This window comes from Sus scrofa, chromosome 5, assembly GCF_000003025.6.
Source record: "Sus scrofa isolate TJ Tabasco breed Duroc chromosome 5, Sscrofa11.1, whole genome shotgun sequence".
NCBI lineage: Eukaryota > Metazoa > Chordata > Mammalia > Artiodactyla > Suidae > Sus > Sus scrofa.
This window is the reverse complement of record NC_010447.5, coordinates 46,288,208-46,302,955: the sequence shown is the minus strand read 5'-3', so window position 1 is coordinate 46,302,955 and position 14,748 is coordinate 46,288,208. Positions and strand designations below refer to the sequence as shown.

General features: G+C 41.2%; 1 protein-coding gene across 7 annotated transcripts in view; it reads left to right on the top strand.

Annotated features, from left to right (window-relative positions):
- Nucleotides 1-13,083, top strand: part of ARNTL2 (aryl hydrocarbon receptor nuclear translocator like 2) — a 192,497-nt gene extending 179,414 nt beyond the window's left edge. For 2 of the 7 annotated variants that reach the window (XM_021092156.1, XM_021092155.1), the window contains one exon: nucleotides 11,871-13,076. In XM_021092156.1, coding sequence (XP_020947815.1) covers nucleotides 11,871-11,981 — 111 coding nt within the window. In that variant the 3' untranslated portion in view covers nucleotides 11,982-13,076. Of the gene's footprint in view, nucleotides 1-11,870 lie in introns of all 7 variants that reach the window. The other 5 variants (XM_021092159.1, XM_021092157.1, XM_021092153.1 and 2 more) reach the window with 5 other exon arrangements.

Below are 14,748 nucleotides of genomic sequence, written 5' to 3'. Positions count from 1 at the left end.
ATGCTAGTCAAATTTGTTTCCACTGAGCCAAGATGGGAACTCCACAGAATTTTAATCCCCATCAATCTCTTGCTCCCAAGCCTCATCTAACAGCTGACCCTAATAGCGAGAGAAAAGTGAAGTAGCAACAACAGAATCAAAGGGTTAAAAGGACCGGGGAGATTTGAAAGAGTAGAAAGAGAAGACAAGGAGAGGGATTATCTGTCTACTGCAGACTCGACTGTATGTGGGCTGTAGGGCCACCCAGATCCTGAACACTCTATGGGTTTTGTAAGAGTCAGAAAATTGTATTACTTGACCTGAAACCACATTTTCCTGAAATGTTGGGTGAGCCTGGCTAACCTGAAGACCATTTTCTTATCGATCACACTACCCTCCCCACCCTTGCTTTGATGATCAACCTTGCTTTGATGATCAAGAACAGAGAATAATGCTCTAGATACTAGAAAAACCATGGAAGTCTTAAAGATGTTACTTTGCACTACTCTATACAAAACAAATACTTTGCTCTTTGCACAAACGACATTTGGATACACAATTTATGTTTCCTTATCTTTATCTGTGTAAGGGCCCAAATTGCCCATCACCCAGTGTGGATTGTGAAAAATAATGAATAGAATTAAGTTGATAAGTTTTCTCAATTACAGAGAACTTTTCTACAAAAAAAAGTTATAGAAATTAATTGTGAATAGGAGTTCCCATCATGGCTCAACAGTTAACATATTTGACTAGTATCCACGAGGATGCAGGTTTGATCCCTGGCCTTGCTCAGTGGGTTAAGGATCTGGCGTTGCTGTGAGCTGTGGTGTAGGTTGCAGACAGATCTCAGATCCTGCATTGTTGTGGCTCTGGTATAGGCCAGCACCTATAGCTCTTGATTTGACCCCTAGCCTGGGAAACTCCATATGCCTCAGGTGTGGCCCCAAACAAAAAAAGAAAGTAAGTAAGAAGTTGTGAATAGTACAAGTGTAATGGTTAATTTTGTGTGTCATCTTGACTGGCCATGGGATTAAACTGGTCCAGTTTAATCTGACTGCCCCAGATTAAACATATCTTTTTTTATTTTTTCATTTTATGGCTGCACCTATGGCATATGAAATTTCCCAGGCTAAGGGCTGCATTGGAGCTGCAGCTGAAGCCTAAGCCACAGTCACAGAAACACTGGATCTGAGCCACATCTGTGACCTACATATCTTTAATCCACTGAGTGAGGCCAGGGATCGAACCTGCATCCTCATGGAGACTATGGGTCCTGAACACATTGAGCCACAACAGGAACCCCCAGATTAGACATTTTTGAAGGCATTACTAGAAGTGATTAGTATTTGTGTTTGTGGAGTCAATAAAGTAGACTGTCCTCCCCAGGGCTAGTGGGCATCATCCAATCCATTGAGGACCTGAATAGAACAAAAGGCAGAGGAAGGAGGAATTCATCCCCTTTTCCTACCTCACTGTTTGAACTGAACATCTCATCTTCTCTTATTCTTAGGGTTCACCTAGTTCTCAAATCTTTGGATTCAGACCGAATTATACCACTGGCTTTCCTGGAGCTCCACCTTGCAGCCCAAGATTCATTTTGAGGAACTGGATCCTGTAATTATGAAGGATGAGAAGCCCCAAGAGCTGCCACCTGCAAGCTGGAACCCCAGGAAGGCCAGTGGTGTAATTTAGTATATAGAGAGTATATATATATATTCTGTGTGTGTGTGTGTGTGTGTGTGTGTGTGTGTACTTCTGCTTCTCTGAAAAACAGTAAGTCAACAGGAAACTACTTACTGAGTTTGGACTGAAAGACTGACAAAAGGGAATAATGAGGCTCTTTTCCTTGCTTTGACTTCCTGGAAACTTTTTTCTTCATAGAGGACATTTGGTTTAAAAATATATTGTGGGAGTGTGTGCACGGAGGGGAGGCCAGCTGGCTGAGAGGAGGTGGGCAGGCTGATGGGCCAGGTGGGTGGTGAGCTGCAGGCAGCCGGGAGCGGATGGTGAACTTGGCCGTGGCGAGTAGTTAGTTAGTTGTTGTTAGTGTGAGTTGCTCGGTGGTGACAGCTGCAGTCACCAGGAAGGGTACAGGATGGCCGAGTGATGGTGGTCACTGCGGTGGCTTGTGTGCCCCTCAGGTATCTGCCTAAACTGGAACCTTTGCTGTAGATATTTCTTTGTGGATTTATCTGAAAAACTAAGGAAAAAAATATTCAAGGTCCATTCCTAAGGAAAGAAAAGGAAGCAATGACATAATACCTAGAGTTGGAACCAGTTAAACCGAACATTGCTATCTTCAGAAAATAAGTTAAGGAATGAGAGGCAAGGAAGAAAGGACATTCATCTTGGAAGGACCTAAAGCACTTTGAAATTTAAAGGAATATAATGATAGCTACTAAAACCGCCTTTGTCACCGAAATGGATGAAGTACTTCAAATTAAAATGATGGCAGAATAGAACGACTGGAGCTCAACTTCTCTCATAAAAACAACAAAATTCACAACTAAAGACTGAGCAATCTTCAACCAACTGGACTGGAAACCTCAAAAAAGATATCCTACTCCAGAAGACAAAGAGGAGGCCACATCAAGAGGTAGGAGGGGGGATTACATGATATAAAAAACATCATACCTCCTGGGTGGGAAGCCCCACAGACTTGAAACTAACTGGTTCACAGAGACTCACCTACAGGAGTGAGCGTTCTGAGCCCCACATCAAACTCTTACATGTGGGGATCTGGCATTGGGAGAAAGAGACCCTGGAGCATCTGGCATTGAAGGCCAGTGGGGCTTGTGCGCAGGAGCGACATGGGATTGGGGGAAATGGAGACCACATTCTTAAAAGGTGCACACAGAATTTCACGTGCATTGGGTCCCAGGGTAAAGCAAAGTCTCCATAGGAATCTGGGTCAAACCTGACTGCAATTCTTGGAGGACCTCCTAGGAAAACAGGGGGGAATGTGGCTTGTTGTGAGAGAAGAACATTGGAAGAAAAGCTCTCGGGAATATTCATCAGTGTGCCTTTCTCTGGAGGTGGCCACTTTGGGAAAATCTGGACCCACCTGTCAGCACTGAGAAGCACCAGGTCAAACAATAATCCAGCTTGGATCTCAGCCCCGCCCCTCAGTAAACAGGCTCCCTAAAGACCCCTCAGGCACACAGCTGCTTCGAATCCCATCCAGAGACTAAGCCCCACCTACCAGAGGGATAGGAATCAGCTCCAACTACCAGTGGGCAGGCATCAGCCCTTCCCATGAGGAAGCCTACATCAAGCCCTCATACCGACTTCAGTCACAAGGGGGGCAGACACTAGAAGTAAGAGTGGCTACAACTCTATTTTCTGTAAAAAGGTCACCACACCAAAAACCTATACAAATGAAAAGACAGAGAACTGTAACTCAGATGAGGGAGAATGGAAAAACCCCAGAAAATCAGCTAAGCAATGAGGAGATTCTCAGCCTCCAGGAAAAAGACTTTAGATTGTCGATGTTGAAGATGATGCAAGACATTGGAAACAAACTGGAGGCAAAGATGGATGACTTACAGGAAACACTGAGCAAAGAGATACAAGATATAAAACTTAAGCAACAAGAGATGCAACTACAATAACCGAAATAAAAAATTCACTAGAAGCAACTAACAGCAGAATACAGGAGTCAGAAGAATGAATAAGCGAGGCGGAGGACAGATTAGTAGAAATTACAGATGCAGAACAGAAAAGAGAAAAAAGATTGAAAACAAATGAAGAGAGTCTCAGAGATCTCTGTGACAATGTTAAACGCACCAACATCCGTATTATAGAGGTGCCAGAAGGAGAAGAGAGAGAGAAAGGGACAGAAAAAATATTCTAAGAGCTAATAGCTGAAAACTTCCCTAACATGGGAAAGGAACCACTCACTCAAATCCAGGAAGCACAATGAGTACCATATAAAATAAACCCAAGGAGGAATACACTGAGACGCATATTAATCAAACTGACCAAAATTAAAGACAAAGAGAAAATCTTGAAAGCAGCTAGGGAAAAGATACAAATAACATACAAGGGAACCCCAATAAGATTATCGGCAGCTTTTTCAGCAGAAACTCTGCAGGCCAGAAGGGAGCGGCATGATATACTTAACATGATGAAAGGAAAAAACCTTCAACCAAGATTACTTTCCCCAGCAAGGCTCTCATTCAGATTTGAAAGAGAAATCAAAAGCTTCACAGACAAGCAAAAGCTGAGAGAATTCAGCAATGCTAATGACAACAAATACTAAAGGAAATTCTCTAGGCAGAAAAGAAAAGACAGCAAAAGGAAAAAAAAAATACCACAAATGACAAGGCTCACCAGTAGAGGTATATATACAGTAAAGATACGAAATGATCCCTGCACAATTATACCACCAAAATAAGAAATCATGAAAAGAGGTGGGAACAAATTCAGGACACCAGAGATGAAATTGCAATTAAGAGAACAACAACTTAAAACAATCTCATATACATATAGACTCTTATATCAAAACTTCAGAATAACTGCAAACCAGAAATCTACAACTGATACACAAACAAACAAGAAAAGTCAACTCAATTCAACAGTAAAGATAGTCATCAAACCACAAGAGGAGAGAACAAGAGAAGAAGGGAAGAAAAAAGAGCAACAACAGCAAATCCACAACAGGTAATAAAATGGCAATAAGAATGTACATATCAATAATTACCTTAAATGTAAATGGACTAAATGCTCCAACCAAAAGACATAGACTGGCTGAATGCATACAAAAACAAGACCCATATATATGCTGTCTTCAAGAGACCCACTTCACTTCTAGGGACACATACAAATTGAAAGTGAGAGGATGGAAGAAAATATTCTGTGCAAACGGGAATCAAAAGAAAGCTGGAGTATCAATACTCATATCAGACAAAATAGACTTTAAAATGAAGGATATTTTAAGGGACCAGGAAGGTCACTACCTAATGATCAAAGGATCAATCCAAGAAGAAGATATAACAATTGTAAATATCTACGCACCCAACATAGGTTCACCACAATATATAAGGCAACTGCTAACAACCTTAAAAGGACAAATCCACAATAACACGATCATAGTGGGGGACTTTAACACCCCACTTACAGCAATGGACAGATCATCCAGACAGAAAATCAACAAGGAAACACAGCCCCTGAATGAAGCATTAGACCAGGTGGACTTAATAGATATTTATAGGACATTCCATCCAAAAGCAGCAGAATACACATTCTTCTCAGGTGCACATGGAACATTCTGTAAGATTGATCACATCCTGGGCTACAAATCAAGCCTTGGTAACTTTAAGAAAATTGAAATCCTATCAAGCATCTTTTCCAACCACAATGCTATATGACTTGAAATCAACAACAAGAAAAAAACTGCAAAAAGCACAAACACGTGGAGACTAAACAACATGCTACTTAACAACCAATGGATCACTGAAGAAATCAAAGAGGAAACTTAAAAATACCTAGAAGCAAATGACAACAAAGATATGACACTCCAAAACCTATGGTATTTAGTAAAATCAGTTCTACTAGGGAAGTTTATAGCAATACAAGCTTACCTCAGGTTACAAGAACTCAAATAACCTAACTTTACATCTAAAGCAGCTTGAGAGAGAACAGACAAGACTTAAAGTTAGCAGAAGGAAAGAAATCATAAAGATCAGAGCAGAAAGCAGTGAAATAGAAACAAAGAAACCCATAGAAATGATCAATGAAACGAAAAGCTGGTTCTTTGAAAAGATCAACGACATTGATAAACCCTTAGCCAGACTTAGCAAGAAAAAAAGAGAGAGGACTCAAATCAATAAAATTAGAAATGAAAAAGGAGAAGTTATGACAAACATTGCAGAAATGCAAAGGATCATAATAGACTACTACAGGCAACTATATGTCAATACAAATGGAAAACCTAGAAGAAATGGACAAATTCTTAGAGAAGTACAATCTTCCAAGACTAAACCAAGATGAAACAGAAAAGATGAATGGACCCATCACAATAACTGAAATTGAAACTGTGATTAAAAAACTTTCAACAAACAAAAGTCCAGGACCAGATGGCTTCACAGGCAAACTCTATCAAACATTTAGAGAAGAGCTAACACCTCTCCTTCTGAAACTATCTCAAAAAATTGCTGAGGAAGGGACACTTCCAAACTCATTCTATGAGGCCACCATCACCCTGGTACCAAAACCAGACCAAGATATCACAAAAAAAGAGAAAATTACAGGCCAATTTCACTGATGAACATCGGTGCAAAAATCCTCAACAAAATACTAGCAAACCGCATCCAACAATACATTAAAAGGATTGTACATCATCATCAAGTGGGATTTATCCCAGAGATGCAAGGATACTTCAATATTTGCCAATCCATCAGCGTGATACACCACATTAACAAACTGAAGCATAAAACCCATATGATCCTCTCAATAGATGTAGAAAAAGCCTTTGACAAAGTCCAACACCCATTTCTGATAAAAACCCTTCAGAAAGTGGGCACAGAGGAAACCTACCTCAACATGATAAAGGCCATTTACGACAAACCCACAGCTAACATCATTCTCAGTGGTGAAAAGCTGAAAGAATTCCCGCTGAGATCAGGAACAAGACAAGGATGTCTGCTCTTGCCACTACTCTTCAACATAGTTCTGGAAGTGCTAGCCATGGCAATCAGAGAAGTAAAAGAAATAAAAGGAATCCAAATTGGAAAGGAAGAAGTAAAACTATCACTATTTGCAGATGACATGATACTATACCTAGAGAACCCTAAGACTCTACCAGAAAACCATTTGAGCTCATTCATGAATTTGGCAAAGTCTCAGGATACAAAATTAATACACAGAAATTGATGGCATTTCTATATATTAACAATGAAAAATCTGAAAGAGAAGTTAGGGGAATGATCCCATTTACCATCACATCAAAAAGAATGAAATACTTAGGAATAAACCTACCAAAAGAAAAAAAAAGACCTGTTCTCTAAAAACTATAAGATGCTGATGAAAGAAATCAAGGATGACACCAACAGATGGAAAGACATACCATGTTCTTGGATCGGTCAATATCATCAAAATGACTATACTACCCAAGGCCAGCTAGAGATTCAGTGCAATCCCTATCAAATTACCAGGGACATTTTTCACAGAACTCGAACAAAATATTTTAAAGTTTGTTTGAAAGCACAAAAGACCCATAATAGACAAAACCATCCTGAGAAAGAAAAATGGAGCTAGAAGAATCAGGGTCCCTGACTTCAGACTATACTACAAAGCTAATAGTCATCAAATCTGTATGGTACTGGCACAAACCCAGAAATACAGATCAGTGGAACAGGATAGAAAGCACGGAATTAAACCCACGCACCTACAGTCAACTTATCTATGACAAAGGAGGCAAGAATATACAATGGAGAAAGGACAGCTTGTTCAATAAGTGGTGCAGGGAAAACTGGACAGCCACATGTAATAGAATGAAATTAGAACACTTCCTAACATCATACACAAGAATAAACTCAGAATGGATTAAAGACCTAGATATAAGGCCAGATACTATAAAGCTCTTAGAGGCAATCATAGGACGAACACTGACATAAACCACAGCAATATCTTCTCAGATCCACCTCTTAGAGTAATGACAATAAAAACAAAAATAAACAAATGGGACTTAAAAGTTTCTGCACAGCAAGGGAAACCCTAAACAAAACAAAAAGAAACATAGAGAATGGGAGAAAATCTTTGCAAATGAATCAACTGGCAAGGGACTAATCTTCAAAATTTATAAACACTTCCTACAGCTCAATAGCAAAAAAACAAACAACCCCATCAAAAAATGGGAAGAAGATCTAAACAAATAATTCTTCAAGGAAGACATTCAGATGGCCAAGAAACACATGAAAAAATGTTCAACTCACTCATTATTAGACAAATGCAAATCAAAACCACTATGAGGTACCACCTTACACCGGCCAGAATGGCCATCATCACAAAGTCTACAAACAATAAATGCTGGAGAGAGTATGGAGAAAAGGGAATTCTATTACACTGTTGATGGGAATGTAAATTGGTGCAACCACTGTGGAAAACACTATGGAGATTCCTTAGAAAACTAAAAATGGAATTACCTTTTGATCTAGCAATCCCACTCTTGGACATGTATCCAGAAAAAATCATGACTCAAAAAGATACATGTACTCCCATATTCATTGCAGCACCATATACAATAGCCAAGACATGGAAATAACCTAAATGTCCCTTGATGGAGATGCGGTACATATACACAATGGAATATTACTCAGCCATTAAAAGGAAAGAAATAATGGCATTTGCAGCAACATGGATGGACCTGGAAATAATCAGGCTAAGTGAAGTCAGTCAGACAGTGAGTCACCATCAAATGCTATCACTTACATGTGAAATCTGAAAAAAGGACACAATGAACTTTGCTGAACATATACTGACTCACAGACTGAAAAACATATGGTTTCCAAATGAGACAGGTTAGGGGGTAGGGGGATGCGCTGGGGGGTTGGGATGGAAATGCTATAAAATTTGGTTGCGATGATTGTTATACAACCAGAAAGGTAATAAAATTCATTGAGAAAAAAATTAAAATAAAATAAATAAAAATCTATTGTGCATTTGATTGAGTTAAATATAACACAGAAGATTTACATGGAGTTAGTTCTCCTCTGGTCTCCTGAAGAGGGGGAAACATTAAAATCCTCAATATAAACCCAGGAAGTAATCTACTGGAATATGTCTCACTCACCTCTTTGCACACTGTAATTCCATTTCTTTGGCTAGGTATTTCTAGTCATCCTATAGTAGAACCACAGGCTCTTAAAAAGCCAATCTTTTTCCTCCAAAGAAGGGAATGACCAAGTTGGCTTGAATGCCTGGCTACCTGGGTCTTAGAGCTCTAGCTACGCCCACAGATGTGTCCAGACAAGCGAGCTGGCTCTCACTTTGCTGCCCCTTCTCTCTCTCTCTCTCTCTCTCTCTCTCTCTCTCTCTCTCACCTCTGTCTTTCTGTGTATCTGCCGGTTTCAGCTCCTTGCTCCTACTGCATCCAGCACAGCCTCTTCAGCCAATCTCACTGGCTGCATCAGGAATGAATTCTGTGGACCTCATGCAGGGATGGAGTGCTCCTCTGGGACTCAGCTCCATTCCTTCCAGGAGAGAACCGTGAAATTCATTCCCCACCCATACCCCACCTCCGCCCACCGGCAGCCTCAGCCCATCCTGTCACCCGGTTACCAAAGCGTCTTCCCCTCAAGGCCATTGATCCTCTCTCCACTCCAGATTCAGGTCTCGTCCCTCCCTTGTGTGTGAGACAATGCCTCATTCCTTCAGTGTCAGGCAACCCCTCCACCTCACCCCTCCCCACCCCTCCCCAGCCCCACCCCCGCAGCCCCACCCCCGCAGTTCCCACTGCCATGTCTGACAAGCACCACTTGACCTGCCCTGTTTCTTCCAATGCCCAGTTTTCACTGAACCACTTGTGAACTTATTATAAGTGAGTCAATTAGCTGAAGCTTCCTCTTCCCTAGATAAGTTTGTCAGAGTCTAACATTGCCAAGTCTAGGTCAGTATAAAGTGTGTGATGGATACATGTGTCAATTCAGATTAATCCTCGCCTCCCCCATTCCGGGGATTTTGGGAATCCACACTTCAGGAATGCTAGGTTAGCATCCAGGGTCCTCATGGTGATGCAGCACTCCAAATCTGGGGCCAATAATTCCTTTTTTTTTTTTTTTTTTTTTGGTCTTTTTGCCATTTCTAGGGCCACTCCCACGGCATATGGAGGTTCCAGGCAAGGGGTCGAATGGGAGCTATAGCTGCTGGCCTACACCACAGCCACCGCAACGCGGGATCCGAGCCGCATCTGCGACCTACACCACAGCTCACAGCAATGCCAGATCCTTAACCCACCGAGCAAGGCCAGGGATCAAACCAGCAACCTCATGGTTCCTAGTCAGATTCGTTAACCACTGAGCCACGATGGGAACTCCAAGAATTCTTTAATTACGGAGGAGATGATGTTCATTGGTGAAGAACTGTTCCTGTAGGTATTTAGAAATGGCATTTCAATTTGCCTGTCACATAAAATAAAATTATGAAAATTATAGGCAAATATTAGGGTAAAGTGGGCTAAATCTTTTCAGGTAGAGATTCCTCGGCCTCTATGCACTGCTGGCTCATGCAGTGAGTACCTGCAAGGGCATATCATAACCGAGGTTATCCTCTCAGGAGAATTGCTGCCCAAGTGAATCCTCGAGGTAAGTGAAAGAGGAATTTTAGGATCTTTCTGAGACATTGATATAGTTCCAGGAATCCTCGACTTTGATAAACATTCCAAACTGCCAAGCTGAGGCTCTTATGCCTCTTTACTCCTGAGAATACCAGGAAGATACAAATACACGTCATTTATTTTATTACTACAGCTAGTTATTTACCACTTGCCGTTTCCTCCCTTCCAGGATTTAAGATCCCAGTCATCTTCCTTACTTGTGGTAGTGATGATCTAGAAAGTCTCCGTAATCGCCCTGAATTAGCAAATGCTGACCGGCTGCTCCAAGAGGAAATGCAGGGCCATCCTCCCGAGCACAATTTTGTTATCAACCGATCAATACATAACCTTGTTTTATGTGTTTCTGTTTAAAGACACCATATTTAATATATGTTATGATTTATTAGCATTGAACTACCAGCCAAGAACACTGTAACTCATCACTGAATGAAGCTTATCTAATGCACAATTTTTTTTTTTTCTGTAGAGCACATCACCGCCTTCTTGGGCGAAGGAACACAGGACAGCACTGTAGCACTCTGCCTGGGGGCCATTTTATTTGTTCAATGGCATATGGACATTCCCAGGCCAGAGATGGGGCTGCAGCTGCAACCTATGCTGCAGCTATGGCAATGCCAATCCATTAACCCACTGTGCCAGGCCATGGATCAAACCTGCGCCTCTGCAGCGACCTGAGCTGCTGTACTCAGATTCTTAACCCACTGTGCCACAGCAGGAACTATCTGGGGGCCATTTGAAACAGTGAAATCTACAGAAAAAAAACCAAAATGCGAAAACATAGCACTCTATGGTTCCCAAAAGGATGCTTGTTTATAATCAGAGCTGAATCACCATGTCCAGCTTCAAGTGGGAACCTGTGGTCAGGCAACTAGAAATTTTCACTGCTCTGTGCAAGTCCACAGATGACTGCAAAAGTGCCAAGATTATTGTTTTTTTGTTTGTTTTTGTTTTATGGCTACACCCCTGGCATATGGAAGTTTCCGGGCCAGGGGTTAAATCCAAGCTGCAGCTGTGACCTCCTGTGGCAATGCCAGACCTTTAACCCACTGCGCCACAGCAGGAACTCCTGAGATTGTTGGTTTTGAAGTTTATAAATTTTAGCGAATGGGTCAGTTTACAAATATGGAATCTGTAAATAATGAGGACTGGCCCTATATATTCTTAGTTCCCCAGTCACCTTTCCCTCATGCTTGGCCCTTTCTTCTAGAACCTTCCTGGGCCTGCTTTCCTGAGGCAAAGTCTTTCACAGAACCTCTGCTCTCCCCACAGTTAAAGTCAGCTATTATCTTTCACGCTCTGCAAGGAACGTATGTGATGAGTGGGAATTGGATACAATAAGTCCAGGCACATTTAAGAGGTCATCACTGATATGACACCTGTTCCAGAGATATTTGTAATCTTGTAAAATCTGTCCCTTAAATATACAGAATGAAACTTTAATAAAAGGACTGCAGAATGGTAGAGTGGATACTAAAGGAAATAAGGATAAAAAGGCATATTTCTGATATCATATTATATGAGGGACCACCTACTCTGAGATCTGAAACTTTCTTCCTAGGCCCAGGATTGCAAAATATGTGCTGTGAAGTCTGTGGTCCTGGAGTTCTGTTTGACGCCAGCATCTCAGAGTGTGAGTGCCCAAAGCCCATTCTTCCTGGGGTCTCCATGAGTATTTCAAACATTCATCTCAATGTCCAAGGAGAGATGTGCCTGCCGACTGACCCCAAGTTTCCAACCAGATGGGATCCTTCAGTTGAGCATCCATCATACCATAGGAGATGGCTGGCCTTGGAGTTTCTCCTCCAGAGGCTGGACTGGCTGGGAAAGCATGTTCCATGTCAGCCTTTCCACTGTGATTCAAGTTCTTTAGGCTGCTCTCAGTCTGCCTCTATCATTTAAGGGTTTATCATTATGAAAAGACGATTCTAACCAGAGCCTGCTGAGATGAAAGCGGCTGCCCCCTCCTATGCTGGGGAATCGGCATGTTATTTCAGTGGCTGTGTACACAGCTCTGTAAACCTATACCTTGGCTTAAGGCCCAGCTAGAGAATGGAACATTCGTTTGAATGTATTCCCTGAAAAAATAGTCACATATGCTCAGACATGAAAGAACTGGCAAGGCTGCCTCTGGCAGCTCCCCACACTGCAGAATTTCAAAAATGCCTGTGGCCTCACCAAAAGGAACCCTCTGAACAATGGAAGGTAGAAAGAGTGAAAGGAGCCAAGATGTTCGTTGATTTCGGGGCCTCTCTGCCCTTCCCTCTTTTCCCCCCACTCCCCAGCTTCTCTCCCTACAGATGTTTTTGCTGAACTCCTATCAGCCTTCTTGGCTTCCTCTTTGGTTCACTCCCCAGGGAGCTGTACTCAAACAAGTACAGCAAATGTAGGGATCAAGAAGAAAGATTGCCTTTTCTGAGCTAAGTGACTTAAGTTTTAGTTTACTTTTAAAATCACAATGACATATTTTGTGAACACTGTCAGACTCATTGCAAAAAATGTTGAAAAATGCAGATACGTAACACAGCAAATGACAAAAACCAAGTATAATCCCATTACCCGGATATAATCATTGTTGACATTTTTGTAGTTTTCTTTCAGCCTTTCTCTGTGAATCATTATGAATAAATGTGTCTCCAATGGGATTATATTGGGTATACTGTTTTGTATTTCCTCCACCCTGGTAGTAAGTATATTGTAAATATTTTGCAGTGATATAATGCATCTTCAGACTCTTTTTTTTGGCCACACCCATGGCATGCAGAAGTTCCTGGGCTAGGCAAGGATCAAACTTGTGCCACAGCAGTGACAATGCTGAATCCTTAATTGCTAGGCCACCAGGGAACTGCCAGACTACCACTTTTTAAAATGGCTCTTTAGTTAGTCAGTTAATTAGTTAATTATTTTCTTTTTTGGCCGCCCAGTGGCATTTGTCGTTCCCGGGCCAGGGATCAGATCCTAGCCCTAGTTGCAGGTGTGGCAGCGCCAGATCCTGGGCTAGGCCAGGATCGAACCTGCGTCCCAGTGCTCCAGAGATGCTACTGACCCTGTCACACCACAGTGAGTACTCCTAGACTTTCTTTTTTAGAGCCATTTTTAGATTTAGAGAAAACTTGAGTGAAAGGTGCAGAGATTTCCCAAATACCCCCTGTTCCCTCCACATGCACAGCTTCCTCTGTTTTCAGCATCCCCAAACCACCATTGTTAATAGCTGTGTAGTCTTCCAGTGTCATAATTCTCTTAACCAATTCCTATTGTTGAACTTTCACATTATTTCCAGGGATTATATTCAAAATACATAGAAAGCATTTGACAGCTGGCAGGCATGGACCAACCAATCAGAAAGACCAGCCGGTCAGACCAGAGCTGGGTTCTGAAGGCCCCAGACAGCCAGGTATGACCCTTAGTTTAGTGTTTGAATGGCGGAGATCTTGGGAAAGACCTAGAAGGCAGGCAGTGAAGAGGGACTTGAGGGGAGGGCTGTGAGCAGCATCCATTTAGCAATCACGACAAACGATTTTCAATATTTTAACAACCCATATGGTTATATTGGTACAAATTTTTTCAATATCAGAATATTTATCAATATTACAAATAGAACAGCTATGAACATCTTTACAGAGATGTCTTTGCACAGATCTCTGATTATTCTGGGATGCACATTTGCTTTTACTATATAGTTCCACACTCTCTTTCCAAAGTTAACACAATTTGTACCTTTACTAAGCTTACTATCTTTTTACCAACTTTACCATTAATATCTGTATTCCATGGAGTAGGCTTTTTGGTATCTCAGTTCCTCTCAACTCAGCAAATCCACTTATGGGCTGTATATACAAGAAAAATACTCTTATATGTATCAAAAGGGGCACGTATATAGACATTCATTGTATACTGTTGTTTATTATAAAAACAACAATACCAAAAGTTGAAAATAAATTAAATATTCAGGAATAGGGAGAATGGATGGTTTAAACACTTTATGGTAATCCATAGTATGAAACATTATACGACAATAATTTAGAAGAATGAGGAAGATGTGTAAGACTGACATCAAAAGTTCTAAGATATTGAAAGAATAAAAGTAGGTTATAGGGTAGAATATCCAGTATCAGCACAGTAATGTTATACAAAAAGTATTTAAATATGTAATGTATATATGAAAGGCAAAGACACATGTACTCCAAAGTTCATTGTAGCACTATTTGCAATAGCCAAGACATGGAAACAACCTAAATGTCCATCAACAGAGGAGTGGATCAAGAAGATGTGGTACATATACACAATGGAATATTACTCAGCCATTAAAAGGAAAGAAATACTGGCATTTTTAGCAACATGGATGGACCTAGAAATTATCATGCTAAGTGAAGTCAGCCATACAATGAGACACCAACATCCAATGCTCTCACTGACATGTGGAATCTGAAAAAAGGACA